A 15,687-nucleotide genomic window follows, 5' to 3' on the forward strand; every position below is an offset into this window, starting at 1 on the left:
AGGTTCTGCTTTACATTAGTTAGGTCTCGTTATTTTGAATATGCACCACATCAGTTATTTATCAGTTAGGATCTACGCTCTACATAAGTTAAATTCTGATCTGCATTTGTTAGGTTCTGCCTCAAATTAGTTACATTCTGCTGTGTATTAGTGAGGTTCTTCTCTACATTACTTAGATGCTGATTCACATTACTTACAGTACAGTCGTCGAAATGTAAGAGGCCCGTTTTATATTTCGACGACTGTAAATGGTGCTCTACATTAGTATATATGTAGAGCAAAATTTCAGTAATGTAGAGACGAACCTAACTAATGTAGAGCAACATTGAAGTAATGTAGAGCAACATTGAAGTAATGTAGAGACGAACCTAACCAATGTAGAGCAACACTTCAGTAATGTAGAGACGAAACTAACTAATGTAGAGCAACATTTAAGTAATGTAGAGACGGACCTAACTAATGTACTAACTAATGTAGAGCAACATTGAAGTAATGTAGAGCAACATTGAAGTAATGTAGAGCAACATTGAAGTAATGTAGAGCAGCATCTTGGTAAAATAGAGCTGAACCTAACAAATGTAGAGCAACATTTCAGTAATGTAGAGACGAACCTAACTAATGTAGAGCAACATTGAGTTAATTTAGAGCAGCATCTGAGTAATGTAGAGCAGAATCTTACTTATGTAGAGCAGCATGTTAGTAATGTATGATAGCTTCTGCTCTACATTAGTTAGTTCAAGATCTCGCTCTATCTCTAGTTACTTACCTCTGTACTTCGAACGCTTTTGCGATAGTTCATAATATTTTAGACACTGACAGGGAAATAAAACTCAGTACTAATATAATTAAAATTATTTATTATCCTTCATCATATATCTAGCATACTAAACGTAATAAGTGTATAAATAATTGAATAGTAATTTAGTTTTGAAATATTTCAGCAATATACATAATAACTTGATAATATGAGTTAAACATTCATAATCATAACTGAAGTGACACATGCAAAGTAGGCGAATCAATTATTGTTTTAGTTCCCTAACATTTTGTTTCACTATGAGCGCAGTCCATTTTTGGCTAATTTTTATAATTTATTACAAGAATCTGTTTAATCAATAGCTTACCACGTAACTAAATTAATAAAATTAACGTATTAACCTAGCGACGCCGCTCAAAAAGTGTTTCAATAACCATAACAATTTACAATGAATATAATATTTTAATAGGCTATCTATCAAATGTACTGAAGGTAAAACATGCATTTTGTGCACTTAATCATTCGTGAATAACCAAATGTGTACTCACACGAGTTAAGTGATTTTATATTATGTTTTAAAAACATCTTATCATACAACCTGTATTAATAACGGGGCTATTGTGGGTGTGAAAGTAAACTGTTATGATTTAGGAGCGCAATGTTAGGTTTCATTTAGGTTCTATTTTAGGGAACAACATATTTTATTTCATATAACCAGTTAACGGCATCGTGCTCTATCGTCAATTGAACAAAAATGGTTTTTAAAGTGTTACACAATAGAGTATATTTTTATACATACGTAGGTTCAATGGACGATTTTTACAAGCGTATATCACAGACACCTTGATTTAGGTATCTCAATGCTAATTTTACAGTCAACTCAGGGTCATTTTTGTGGTTATAAGTTATCCAGAACAATGCGACAACTGAAACATTTGGCTTCAAAGTGGTAAATGAGTCCAGTATTTCCGTATGATTATGATATCCACTTAGTATAAACAGCGACACCCTGTCACCCATCCGAACAGAGTCGGGTCGAAAGGCTAGTAAGCTCCTAAAGTAGATATGACATCACTTATGTACACGGTCAATATCATGCAACTATGTAATATAATACAATCTCAGTGCGAGTGGGGAAAGACCCGCAAAGCTAGTGCGTCACTGGCGATATGGCATTATAAGCCTTCTTCTGATTGGTTCAACAGCCGTATAGGTGTTATCTGATTGGCCGGGCCATATCGATGGTGCTGCCAAAGTTTCATTTGTTTCCACCCCCACTGCGAGAGATGTCAAAGGCCAAGTTGCTATCGCAGCGAATAGGCTTATGGTTATTCAGCGATTTCTTCAAATAGGTTCTCCTTTGACGGTCTCTTTCTCATTTGCTCAGCCAACCAATAGATTATTTTAACTCTATATTTTTTTATTTTATTTTTGATAGAGTCTGCTGTAGGTATGTTGAAGGTACTTATTGGTTTTATAATATAATACTTATTCTTCGGTTGACCAAGCAAACTTATTTTAATACATATCATATTTTATATCTAATTGGTTACTGATAGAATAGTTTTTCAAAGTATTTTTATGGACAAAAGTTGAAATGATCGTGTCGTGACCAAAGTTATGTATTTGGTTAGTGATGATAATGGACGGCGGATTTAAATTTACTTTTTATACTATTCGCCTTACACATTTTTTTCTATACAAATGATTACTAACAATTAATTAGTCGTTAACGGTTATTTCAGATTTAGGTTATCTAAAATGTTAAATTTTGATTTAATAAGTTCAGTGAGGTTTGGCATACATTATGTAGGTAGGTTACGGTCAAATTATGTCTAATTAAACTTTAAAATTACAACTAATATTCGGTTAGTACGAGTACATTATGTAAACATTAGAGGAAAACAGTATTCTGGATAACTTACTGAATACGTAAACACGCTTCTTAAATAATGTCATAATCACTACATAAGTATCTCAGTGTTAAAGGAAATATACTAACAACCGCAAGAAGTTGCCTACTTTGAGAAAAAACATAATAAAAAAGCGCTTGAAAGAATACATCCTCAATTATACAAGGTTAAAAACAAGTCGTCAACTTGTGCTTGAAGCTAAACTATGCTAAGCGATAGAAAAAAAATAACAGAAAAAGATATGACTAGATTGTTTTTTGTTCCATTACTAGGACCTACGATTCATAAAAGCACTATGCGCCTCTCTCCATATTTTATACAATAATATAAATAGATATAATATGATTAATTATTTCGAAATCTAAAGTTTGTTTCTGATTAAAATATTGGCATTCATCTTACTAGCTAGCTTCGACTGTTGTTAGTGCTCTACTGACTACTGCTCTACGCCTGGGTGAGGCAACCACACACAGCTCAGTCGACTGCCAACGCGTATTCAACTACACCGCCTTGCAACAGCGGCCACCGTTGAGATCATATTTATACAGGACTAGTGGCCTCTTAACAAATAGCAATTCCAGAGTAAAAGCGTGTTAAATATTCCTCGCGAGTGTATATGGCCACGTCACCCGCCAATCTTAACGCTTAACCGACATTCGAGTCGCACACCGAACAAACCTCCTTTAAATTCGCATACAAAATTAATGTCATTGATAAGTATATTTTTTTACAATCGATTCGATCATGTATTTTTAAAATTTTATCTATATACGAGCTATAGGATTAGAATGAAACGATTAATGTTTGAAGGAACTAGTGTTTCTAATGAGTTTTGTTAGGCACGGCGACGTGTGTTGACGCTTCATAGGATTATAATTTGTATTGTCTGATGAAGAAGTTTCAACTTGAAGCGTGGCAACGCGCCGACCGTTTGAATAGCAACAGGGAAGGATACCGCGGTCGGAAAATAAACATGTTGGTCTACAGTGAAGCGCTGTGAACCTTTAGCGTAGCGAAGATCTTCAATGAGGTGACGATGAGGTCGAGATACTTAGTAACACTACGATAGAAGAAGGTACAAAATCGAGACAGACTAGGAGTGGACCCGAGGGAGTGTCTGAGGGCCGTCGCGACTAACCGCAGTCTAGTCAGAGTCGGCAATACCTGCCTACATGGAAAACATTTAGATACATTTAAATAATTGCAAAGCATACCCTGTATCCTAGAATCACTTTATGGGCGATTGTTTTATACATTCAGAGAGGTTTCATTAATCTATTACAAACGTTTTGCATTACCGCGATATATCTTTAGGGTTTTTTTAAATTTTAATCAGTATAAAGTTATACATACAATATTAGTTACCCGAGAGCGTTGGCCGTATGGCGGTGCGCCCGAGTAGAATTATGCCTACATTATGCAAGAGGTGATATTATCGTTAGTCGATATTCTAAATACAAGTATTCCGGTTTGGCATCGATTGATCATAACCTAGTGAGGCGACGCCGTCCGCCGCTTCTTCCATCAAGCGCTTTATACTGCCGCACCATCCGACTGGTAATATCTGACTTTGGCAGGAGATCATGACTAGTCTCATTCCCATGAGTTTTGGCTCGAGTCTTAAGTTAGCTTGTGACTTATAGGTATCATATCGTTATGTACTGAGGTAGGAGAAGTCCCGAGCCACTTATAAAATGATCACTCGCTCGGTATACCAATAGGGCTTTGCATGACGTGAAGTTCCAAATGTGGCAACTGGCAAGCCCAGTCGACGACGTCGCCAGTTGCCGATTTCACGACAACTTAGCTTTATTATGCAGCTTTACTTCATTATATATCCCATCTGTTTCCATTAGGAGGATTAATTTTACTAATTAACATATTTTTAAGGCCGGCCCTATAGTAAATTTTGGAACGAGTTTGAACAAAATAATACTAATTAATTACAGTATAATATCAAGTAACAAAAATAAATAATAACTCGAAATGATGCGTCAAAAACAATGCGATAAAATAAGTAAAAAGCATAACAACATATTGCACAATAGTTAAGTAGAATTTAGACAAAAGAACTATAGGTAACTTATCTAGATTTTAAAAGATTTTCGATACACATATCTTCATGTTTATACTATTATTTTATACATTATTTAAATTATAAACACTTACGTCTAGAATACTATATCAATATAATTAATTTTGTGTAAATATAAAATTCTATGTCTCGTGGTGAATTTTAATATTTGACTAGAGGCCTGTCGCCTGCGGAGACGGGCGCGGGGGCGGGGCGCGGGGCGCGGGGGCGCGGGGCACCCACAAGACTGGTGACCCCGACAGGAGCGCCCGCCTGGTCACTGCCGCCACCGCTAGCCACCGCGGCGGCTCTCAGCCCCAAACATTTTATATCTAAGGTATCTCAGTATCATTATTTTATATTGGTACCTTTTTTGATTATGAATCTATTTTTGTCTGTAGAAATTACACTAGGTTTGTATAGTGTTCAGCTTCCGCTCTCTCACTGTTGACTCCCCGGTTACAGCTCAAATTTAATATCTTAATACCTTATTTACGAATAGTAATATAGAATATATACGACACACAGAAGTTGCTCAAACAAAAAGGAAGCGAGCTCTCGCGAATTGACACAGTCACGACGCAGGTAGTGGAGGCAGCACATAAATACGAAGACAAACGGCCTGTACAGTCAATATGTTGATTATACTCTTTATATCACAGCCCATTTGGAATTTACAACACATAATTAACACGATCTTTCGAAACGTAGGCTATTTAACGAAGATATTACGGTCTTATGTTGAAGTGCACTTTCATTTGTACACAATGTTCAAATACAAACATTTATAATTTCTCAACAACATAGCAATTACATTTGTTTGTAGGTGCTCGGGCGTACCTAGGACTAAATATCTACTATGACTGCACAATTGCACAACTACTGTATCATACAAACAAATTCCAATGGCACTCTTATACTGAAGCAGTGTGAGATTTCGCAACATTTAATAAACAGTCAACATAATAATATTGCCGAGGTAGGTACTTGCTAAATTATTATATTTTGCCCTGTAAAAATCTAAGTTATAGAATACCAAGATTTTCATTTCAAACAGAATAATAACTAGCTTTTATTATTCAAAGTAAAATATTATTGTATTGCGAAGTCTGCTTTCTCCTCCAGTTTATTTACAACTATAACTTTGGTATTAGGTAGGTATTTTTAGTTACCGTCCACAGGTACACCCAGCGAATTAGCTTAACATACACACAATACTATAACAAAATATAGGTTTAAGTTTTGCATAATTGATCTATACTTAGAGCACTCAAAGTACCAGTTGTGAAGGGAGGCAACAGTGTTCGCGATCATCATTGATTGTTCACCGACATTACACCTGTATCTGCCACATTCATAAAATAAATAATTATTTACAAACAACACCGTTAAGGAAAATTTAAGTTAACTATAACAGGTGACGCTCTAGGCGGAGGCGACACTCTGTTCCACACTCAATCCAACCCGCTTTGTGCTAAACGTCGTTGACCCTTGGCTACACCACACGCGATGCATCTTTCAGGCAGTCGAATTTCACTAATGTAACAAATTATAATACAGATACAAGTATATTGTCAACGATGATACCTACATTTTGTTGCAATATATTATACAATAATTAAAATACTTTCCTTACATCTTCAACTTACTTAATAAATTCAGTTTGGCTTAGTTCAAGCAAATAACTAGTATAATAAATTTATGTTTAAAGTTTCAGTAAACGTTAAGTACTTAGAAGTAGAAGTATGATTACGAATGACAAAATTTTATAACGTGTCATTTTTTAATAATAATTTAATCAAAGTTAATAAATTGTATATAATATAATAGAGTAATTTAATGATTAATCAGTAATGATAAGAATGAAGCTTTCCTACGCGTTTGATTTTAATAAATTACTTTTAACTAATGTAGTATACTCGACGAGCCGTCCGCCCGTCATTATAGGTTAGGTAAGGACGCCATGTTGGTAGCCGTTGGATTTAAATTAAATAGTTGGTTAGTATATTTGTGCGCAGATGGCGATACGCGTTGAAGAGGCGTGAGGCAGTGATGGCGCGGGCGGCGGGGCGCGGGGTGCGCGGAGCGCGTCACGGCAGGTACACCACGGAGACGTGGCTCCAGGTCCTGACGAGGCGCATTTGGCCGCGCGGCGAGCTCGTCCAGGGTTAGTAAGGTCTATTGGCGTCTTTCGGCCGCTTCAGTTGGACCTTCAGTCGTTTCATGCCAATTTGAAACCCATTCATGGCCTGAATAGCCGCTTGTGCCGAGGATGGGTTGTCAAATGACACGAATCCTGAAATTTAATGAAAAACGAATAAGTTGTTAATCAAGATGTTGCGCCGTAGATCTAACGACAGGATTTTAACAAGTAGATGTTTTATTTAACGTAGCAATATATTTAGATAATTGTAATTTCCACCGTGTGAAATTAATTGTTTGATACTCAATAGGACTGGAACTGTCAATAATATGGAAACAATATTTTACTATTCATAATCATTTAAATCTTTTATAAATATTTTATATTTGGATGATATTATTATATTTCTATCACGTACCGAAACATTTGCTCTGGTTAGTGGCGCGGTCGATGAAGACCTTGCTGCTGATGACGTTACCGAAGGGCAGAAACATCTGCATGAGCTCGGCGTCACCAAACTCCTGCGGCAGGTGGTAGATAAACAGGTTGCACCCCTCGGGGCCTGAGATAGAGCAGCCTGGAAACATAAGAAAGTCTTTAAAGAACTAACAAATCTGCCTGTTAACACATTGATTCTTTAGACTAATAACGAAGAATTGTACTACATGGACTACATAGACACATATTAACAGTGAATACAATAATATTTGCAACAGTTCAATTCAACAACAATGATGAAAGTTTATACAAGTACAGAGACAAACAGCATAAGTAGCTTATGAAAAGAAACTTAGAGCAAACTTAACTGACAAGTTTTAAGAAGACTCACACCTGTTTGTCACTGTAAGAAACGTGCGGTATTACAGAGCGAACACCAACATCGAAAATATCTAATACGAAAATAAAGTGCGTTTAGTTTAGTGATGATTCTCTCGAAGTGACTGAAATCAGTTCTTACTAACTATTTTAAATTGTTTTGATACAGAAATTGATGGTAATGAAGGAAGGAATAGTTCGTAAGGCAGCGTGAGAGAGAGAGATAGGTCTATGTCGATTAGCGGCGAGTTTTCTTCGTCATCTCGAGGCTGCACTTACCATCTCTGTGCGAGGGCGCAATGGTCGACAACGGCGGTGGAATGGGCTGCGGAAACTGCCCGTAAACCGCTGGATAAGCTGTCGAACATTAATTAGCACATTTTCACAATGAACACCTAGTAGTTGCGATACAACACATGCATTAAAAATAAAATAACAATATCTGTTAACTACGACATATTACCTACGCCCTACGTATATTTTAAGTAGTAGGCCTATGAACCTTGGTAACTCATAAATTCCTTCTTATTTTTAATAATTATTACTAAAAGTAAAAAAAATATGTAAACGAGAACGTTTGCAATGCTAATTTGGAGGCACATTATAAACGTTGGTACGTTTAAATGGTTCAATTTTTAAGTGACGACACATAAATACACTAAAATAAAAAGCAAACACGTATAATCATTACAAACATTAAACACACGGGCTAGATTAATGGATGTAGGTACTACCATAAAACTATTTTAGTTCCTAAACTGGCCAACATCGGTCGACATAAATTATAATAATAAACCATTAAGACCCACAAAATAGGTAGAAGGGTCGGTTCAGGATTGCTTAAATTTTACTGAAGTGACCCTTTAAATAGGATTCAATTTTGGTTACATTTATGCAAAATTGAGGTTGATACGGCAGAATTGATAGGTTTTCTCTTTACATGATAATATTTTGATAAAGCTTTATAATAACACTTAAAATACATCGAACATTTTCATTCAACATACGAATATTATATATTTTTGAAATAAATACGAAGCCATTGCTGAAAAACATTCGTCAGTTCGACCTATATAATTCAGTTGGTTTTGAATATCAAAGCCTATCATTTTCAGGAAAGGCTTAACGTAATAATTTCGATTGATACCAAATAAATAATTTCAATATTGCATATAATTACTCTGGTTGGCTGTGCACTATTCAAAAATGCATGTATGACGTATTAAATATTGTAGTGTGTTTTATAATAATAAAATAAATGATCTATGCATACTTTCAAAGAACAATGCACAGCCGGTGTCACATAAGATATATAATACGAAATCATAATAATATATTGAGGCATTTTGACAAAGCAAGCGTGTGTAAGCAGTGAGTACAGCGTTCCTCGCATACTATATTACACTGTATTTATATTTTCTGCTGGAATTATAATTAAATGCAGTAGCCACATTTTTTCTTGGATTCTTACGTTGTTTTGAAATTTACCGTAGCTAAGAAATTAATAAGAGCAAATGAAATATTACATTTACTTGGAAAGTACCTAAACGATTTTAACTGGGTATACGTGGAAAATTCAATATAAAAATTGGGACCCAAACGTGGGACAAATAATTTTGGCACCCAAACATGGGACACACAATTTTGGCGCCCAACATGGAACTTCGTAACTTGGTTTCAACTTTTTTTTATCGTAGTATAGTATGCGAGGCGAGGATCTGCAGACGTGGGATTGAGCATCACTCACCGACTCCGGGGAACGGCTGCATGCCGGGGTAGGCGGCGGCGTGCTGCAGTGCTGCCTCGCCGTTGGGGAGCCCTTGCGCTGTTACCGGGACCGCTACAATAAAACAACTTATTTAAATAACAATCCCATATTTATACAAATGACCGAACAAATATTTATTATTTATTTACAGTGGTAACTGCAGGGAGTTTCAAACACTGCCTTCACAAAAGGTTTTCTCAATCTCGCAATTCTGAAATTCTTTCATAAAAAAATCATTCTCACACATTACTAACTTTAATCACAAATACTCACGGCCAGTGAAAGTCTGATGTATGCCGTTGGTATAGACGGCCTCCTGCGGTGGCGGTTGCCCGTTGGCGGTTTGGGCGGCCATGTTGAAGCCGGGCATCGTCGGCGACGGCAGAGACGGGAGCGCCCCGTTCAGAGGCTGCCCCCCGCCTGTGCCTATCGCGAGACCGGTGAAGTTATCTGGTAGACGAAATAATACGTCATTAATATAGGGGCACATAGCACATGCCATTCGACTCCAAAGAACGCAAAGTCTTGACTATCTGTGCTATACGGATGACCTTCATAATTTGGATACGTTTTAGTTCTTCATAAACTCACAAGATAGAGCTACGGTTAACATTTAACTTTTCCATGAATATTTTGTGGAATGTCCAAATCTATTTGAATATAAATCCTCCAATCTGTTAACTACCCACCTACCTTGAATCATAAAAAAATACAACCTACTTAATTGCTAATGGCCACGCAAAACATAATCCTTTCTAATTGAAATCAGAATTCCTGAGCTGCAACCTCAAGCTCCGCTATTTAACTATCAAATGCAATTCCGAATGAAACAAGCTGGCTCCAATTGAATGTTGCAGTCATTATTAAGTCTCAAAGTTGTGGTTAGTATTAATAATTCGTGGCAGCGCCGAGTGGCAGAGCATGCGGGTGGGCGGAGGCAGCCCCCGCCAATGGCAAACTAGGCATTTCTCGACCGGCACTAACTCACGCCTTGCCGCCACTTCCACAAACAGTTTTTAAGCCCACAAACTGTTGTTCCGTCACGTGTTGTTATGTGTTTTGCGATTGTAGCTAATGGAGACATCTGTTTATTTAGTTTGCTTTATTATTTCGCTTAATACCGTCGATCAATGTTTATGCAGCGATATTTTGCGAGGAAAATGTTCATAAAACACTATTTGGAACTACTGGTAATTTGGTAAATGTTAGATTCATAAACGCTGTTTTACTAATAGCAATTTTACTTTACAACTTTCGTATGTGACCATGCATGGGAAACGTGACATGTGATAGCCTATCACGTTGGTTTACGGGCGGCGCGATCGTAAACGTTACTAAACTATTTGATTCACATAAAGATAGGTAACCTTATTACAGTTGGTGATTAGTTTTCTACATATACTCGTGATTAACTATTCAAATCAAGTAGTAAAACACTAGGTTTAATAAAAAAAGGTAATTTACTAGATAACAGGCATATCTGAAGAGTCTCTCTATAAAATGGAAGGTATTATATTTTCATCATTATCATCATCCGCTGCTGGACATAGGTCTCTCCCAAGAGTCCTCGGTCTTAATCATCCAGCAACTATCAGCAACTTGTCTAGACTGGAGGGCGCTACTCTTGTCAGTTAGTCGTATCCACTCGAGAACTCTTTTAATCCAGCGATCGTCGGTTCTTATAGGAGAGTAGACGAGGTTAAAACGGTAAAGAAACATTTATTTGACACACTGACAACAAAACTACGTGAAAAAAAAATACATAAATGGTTATGTCTGGTAAAAAAGCCACCAGCTCAGCACGTGCTGTAAAACAACATACCTGAAGAAGGCGGTACAACAGAGTTGGCGATGCCGTTGAGCGCGTGAGGCAACTGCGAGGCGAGCGCGGCGGTCATGGGGCTGATGTAGCCCTGCGTGGTGGCCGCCACCATCAGCGCCGCCTGCTGCTGCTGCAGGGACAGCGAGATGTGCGAGGGGGACGCCTGCTGCTGTGGGAGCGAGATGGAGGGTTAGTTGGTTGTTGGACGGTTGGTGATGATGGTGTAAAGGTATGGGTTACTGGTTATTAACAAAAGTGAGATTCGTGTTTAACTGCTTTTAACTGCTTCAATTTATTAGACAACAGAATGGGCGGGTACGATTCCCTGCCGGGGCAGATATTAGTTTCAAGGCAGATACATATTTGTTTTGGGTATAATACGATAAGATAAGATAAGATATTCTTTATTTTGTACTAACTGACAGATGTATGACAGGCTACTAAATACGTTTAGCGTTTGGTGAAATTCCACCTAACATAATGGAAAAAACAAATGTCACTTTTGGAACTAACTTTGCCTTACATTTTGACAGTGACAGTTGACGATACGCAACGTTAACGGAGGATCGAAACTTGTGCTCACGACTCAGGTTAAATACGATTTTTTGAGCCGCTAAGAGTCGTCTAGGTAGTCATGTGTGTGTTTACTAAGAAAAGAGTGCTAGGGAGGCAATAGGGAGAAAATAGTGCGCGAAATGAAACAAAAAAAATGCACCTTTTAATATTAGTACGGATTAAACCACGATTACATTATGAATTAGAAAATATGCTATTTACGTTAATCCTACCTACTAGTAGTATGAAATATGAATACGAATATTACTGTATTGCATATTTTTTGTTCCCATAATCGGATTACTTTGTGCAACTCAAAGAGACAGCATCTCGACCGCATGTTATAATGAAAAGTGCAGGGAAAATTGGAATGATTGTCTGATCTTATTCCTGAAAGAATCGGTAAATTAAAATTTCTCCTACTTAATTGATAATCCTTTCAAAGTGTGTCTGTTATTGTTCCGCCTTAAGCCTAAGTGCATATTTATTAAGTAAAGGTCCATTTAAGATCCACGAGTACCTACTTAAAGCTACATTAAAAAGTATCTACTACATGCATGAAACATTATTGATTTGTGACACGCACTCAAAGAATACAACCGATAATTTTACCTTCACCTAATGTAGCCCCTAGAGTTACAAACTACAGTAGGTATGTCCTATACTATACCCATATATCGTACAGTTGATAAACAAAAGTAAGTTATTGTAATCGTGTGAAAGTTTCCCCTCGACGAAAAGACGTGACTGCTCACTCGTATTATTACCTCACGGCGAGTCTATTCGCGTATCATAAGTTCTGAACGTATGTACTTTGGGAAGTACTTTTACTGGTGAATTCCTAAATTTTGTCTCATTTTATCCCCTGACAGAACGTAAGTTTTTTTTAATGTTTTCTTTGTGTCCGCTTCCTTTTATGGTTTTATATAGCGTGGAAACCGGTCGTCAGATCAGCTGCTAGCTTTTTAATGAGAAGAGGTTTTGACTATGATGCCTTGGCCTTATTATGAAAATCTTTCAACCAAGCGCAACCCTACTAACTAATAAGTGTTTTCCTGATGCCTCTTTAATAAACGTTATAGTTAATTAAAAAAAAAATTGATTGGCACTCACACAAGGAAAAAGTCTGTTTTCATTTCTATAAAGTTGAAAATTGAACACGATACACATTGTATCGATAAGACGAGGCATTGCATGTATCTACAACACTATCATAATTAGGTTTCCTGCTCGCTTAGATATTTTCATTTTATCCAACATTAACCGTAAAATAATATCTGCTGTATTCACCGTACCTAAGTTTCCTTTTAATCTAAGAAAGCAGGTTTAAAACTGACGTCGAACAAGGAACAAGAGTTGACTCTTTGTATAGAATTCACAATTTCCGGACGAAGCAGCAAGTTTATATTTTTATTACTTTATATTTGCTGAAGAATATTCATGTCTTTTTTCAACATTTAAGTGCTTACGTTTACATCTTCTAACCCTAAAATGTCTTTGAATTCTAAACGGACCCAAAGCAAAAGTTTGTACTAAAATAATTCCAAGTTCTTCCACAACTCCTTTTAAGAAACACTTGACATTTTCGGTATTTTTCCAAGTCATTTCTCAAAGGACCATTCACATGCCTGATGTAGAATTTTGTTCGGGTAGCTCGCTCCATAGGGAGTTCTTTGTTTCATAGACACTCGAGATACCATAGTGCAGGCAGAGTGGAAGGGTCACCTCCTTGCTTTATCGAAATAAAATCGAGAACAGGTGCACGCTGGCTGGAAAATATGCAGCGCAAAAAATGAGAATATTTTCTTAAAAATGCTTGCGCAAAATATGGATGGATGAATATTTCAGTCTATGCGAGTTAGTAAGAGTGCTAAGGGCTGAACTTGATAATATAATATGACTGGCTTTTAGAATATTGTTACTTATTTCATGACAGAGATAGAAAAAAGCACTGGAAAAATGGTTAAATAAATATATATCATAACTAGCTCTGTTAACCATCGCACTTAAATTGTTGGGATAAAAATAACCTCGGTATACCAACATTATACTTATTTGTTTTTCTAATAATATTAACGAGAAATACTCACACAGTTGTAGCAAAGTAAAGTAAACTTGTAGCTTTCTTTGTGTAGCCACTTGATATAATAATATTAATGACTTATTTCATTGTATTACCTTTGTTAACTCTATCAAGAAACCACCTATATTATAATTTATTACCAAAATTGTTCATTGTGAATGTGAGTTAATAAAACTTCTTGGTCAGAATCCGTCATGGCAGCTTCCATCTTTGCAAAGGGCGTGGAAAATGTGGGGTCGGATTAATTAACATAAACACTCGGGCTTAGGAACATCCGCCGCCGCGCCGCCGGTTGCAGTCAAATGCCAAATGAGACAGAAATAAAACCTGCCCGTAGCATTCAATTACATAAAAAGCTATAAGTATAAGTAACTAAAAGAGTGAACCAAATGCGAGATTAGACGTACAGCTAACAAAATCATAGGCTCTGTAAATTAACACAAGTTTGAGTTTTTAGAAACCCTAGTCAAATTTTCCGTGATATACCTATAATACTTTGTAAAAGTACGTAACTATCTATAGTTTAACTGTACCTCCCGTAGGTTGTTTGGTAGAAAATGCATTTAGCATTAAGTCTTTCTTTTGTACATTTATTTTTCATATTTGTGCAATAAAGTAATGGAGGCTAATTCAATCAAATCAAAAAATCAAAAATATTTATTTAAACACCACAGAATTTAGAAAAGTTAGTAGGTACAAACAAATAATTTTAGGAAATTAAATAAAAGGGTGAGAGGTTATAAATTATCGAAATTCGGTGGCTTCCACACTAGGCTCAGCCTGTGTCGTGGATGCCAGTGTACTTGGTTACAAATAAAATGATTCACTAGGTGGTTAGGTAGGTGGTACTTATAGAACTTTTAAATCTAAATTATGTTATGAGCTTAATAGGTATGCGTTAAGGTAGGTATTTAAATTAATAAAACTAATTAGTTCTTAATTCTGTTAGTTAATTTCTGTTTGATAATTATTAATTGTACCTACTCAAATTAGTTAAAGGATCTAATGTCATTTATCTTTCACCCAGTCGTAGGTTGGCTGGAAGAAATTGCTTTTTAGCAATAAGCCCGCCTTTGTATACGTCTTGTGTTTTGATTTGTAACTGTTCTCTTTTATGTTTGCTTGTGTATGTGTACAATAAAGTGTATATAAATAAATAAAAATAAAAAGTACTTAATAAATAAATAAACATAGTAGGTGTAAACGTTGAATTATTCTCACCTGTTCAGACATGACTTGCGCGTAAGTGCCGTAGGCCCCGAACTGGTTGAACACGAAGGGGTTGAGCAGGCTCATGTTGCCGGCCATCTGCTGCATCCGCCGCAGCTGCCGCTCCTTCTCCGTGTCCGCGAACTTCACCACCAGGCTCGAGGACGCTCCCTAAGGACAAAAACATAGGTTAGCAAAAGGGTTCTCACTCAGCATAAAGCTATGGTTATTGTAAATGATCACAGTGTTGGTATTCTGCCAGGATCAACGTCCTGACATCTTTTGAGCATGGTAAAGCCTGCAGCCTTGTGTGTAAAGGCCTCGTAGTGGACAAGTGGGTTTATTGAAACTGTATGAGAGTTGTACGGTGGCCTGCGCCTAAAAGTATACAGGCGGAGTTTTTAAAATAGCGATCCCTGATGATGAAGGGACCGGCTGCATATGTTATAAATCCGGGGACGTGTTGTGTGTGATGTGTGTAGCAGTGGTGTTTATGTGGATGTGCTTGAGCAGCATGTGAGCTTGAGATCACTATTTTAAAAACTCC

The 15,687-nt window shown here is 36.8% G+C and overlaps 1 protein-coding gene across 5 annotated transcripts in view; it reads right to left on the reverse strand.

Moving 5' to 3' along the window:
- Positions 1-840: 840 nt before the first annotated feature.
- LOC105385214 (CUGBP Elav-like family member 3) overlaps positions 841-15,687 on the reverse strand; it is a 388,314-nt gene continuing 373,467 nt past the window's right edge. For 2 of the 5 annotated variants that reach the window (XM_048624351.1, XM_048624355.1), the window contains 7 exons: positions 15,153-15,311; positions 11,294-11,462; positions 9,745-9,921; positions 9,451-9,543; positions 7,983-8,060; positions 7,306-7,482; positions 841-7,040 (listed from right to left, as the gene is read on the reverse strand). In XM_048624351.1, coding sequence (XP_048480308.1) covers positions 6,913-7,040; positions 7,306-7,482; positions 7,983-8,060; positions 9,451-9,543; positions 9,745-9,921; positions 11,294-11,462; positions 15,153-15,311 — 981 coding nt within the window. In that variant the 3' untranslated portion in view covers positions 841-6,912. The remainder of the gene's footprint in view (positions 7,041-7,305; positions 7,483-7,982; positions 8,061-9,450; positions 9,544-9,744; positions 9,922-11,293; positions 11,463-15,152; positions 15,312-15,687) is intronic. The other 3 variants (XM_048624352.1, XM_048624354.1, XM_048624353.1) reach the window with 3 other exon arrangements.

Source organism: Plutella xylostella, chromosome 12 (assembly GCF_932276165.1).
Source record: "Plutella xylostella chromosome 12, ilPluXylo3.1, whole genome shotgun sequence".
In the NCBI taxonomy this organism is placed as follows: Eukaryota; Metazoa; Arthropoda; class Insecta; order Lepidoptera; family Plutellidae; genus Plutella; species Plutella xylostella.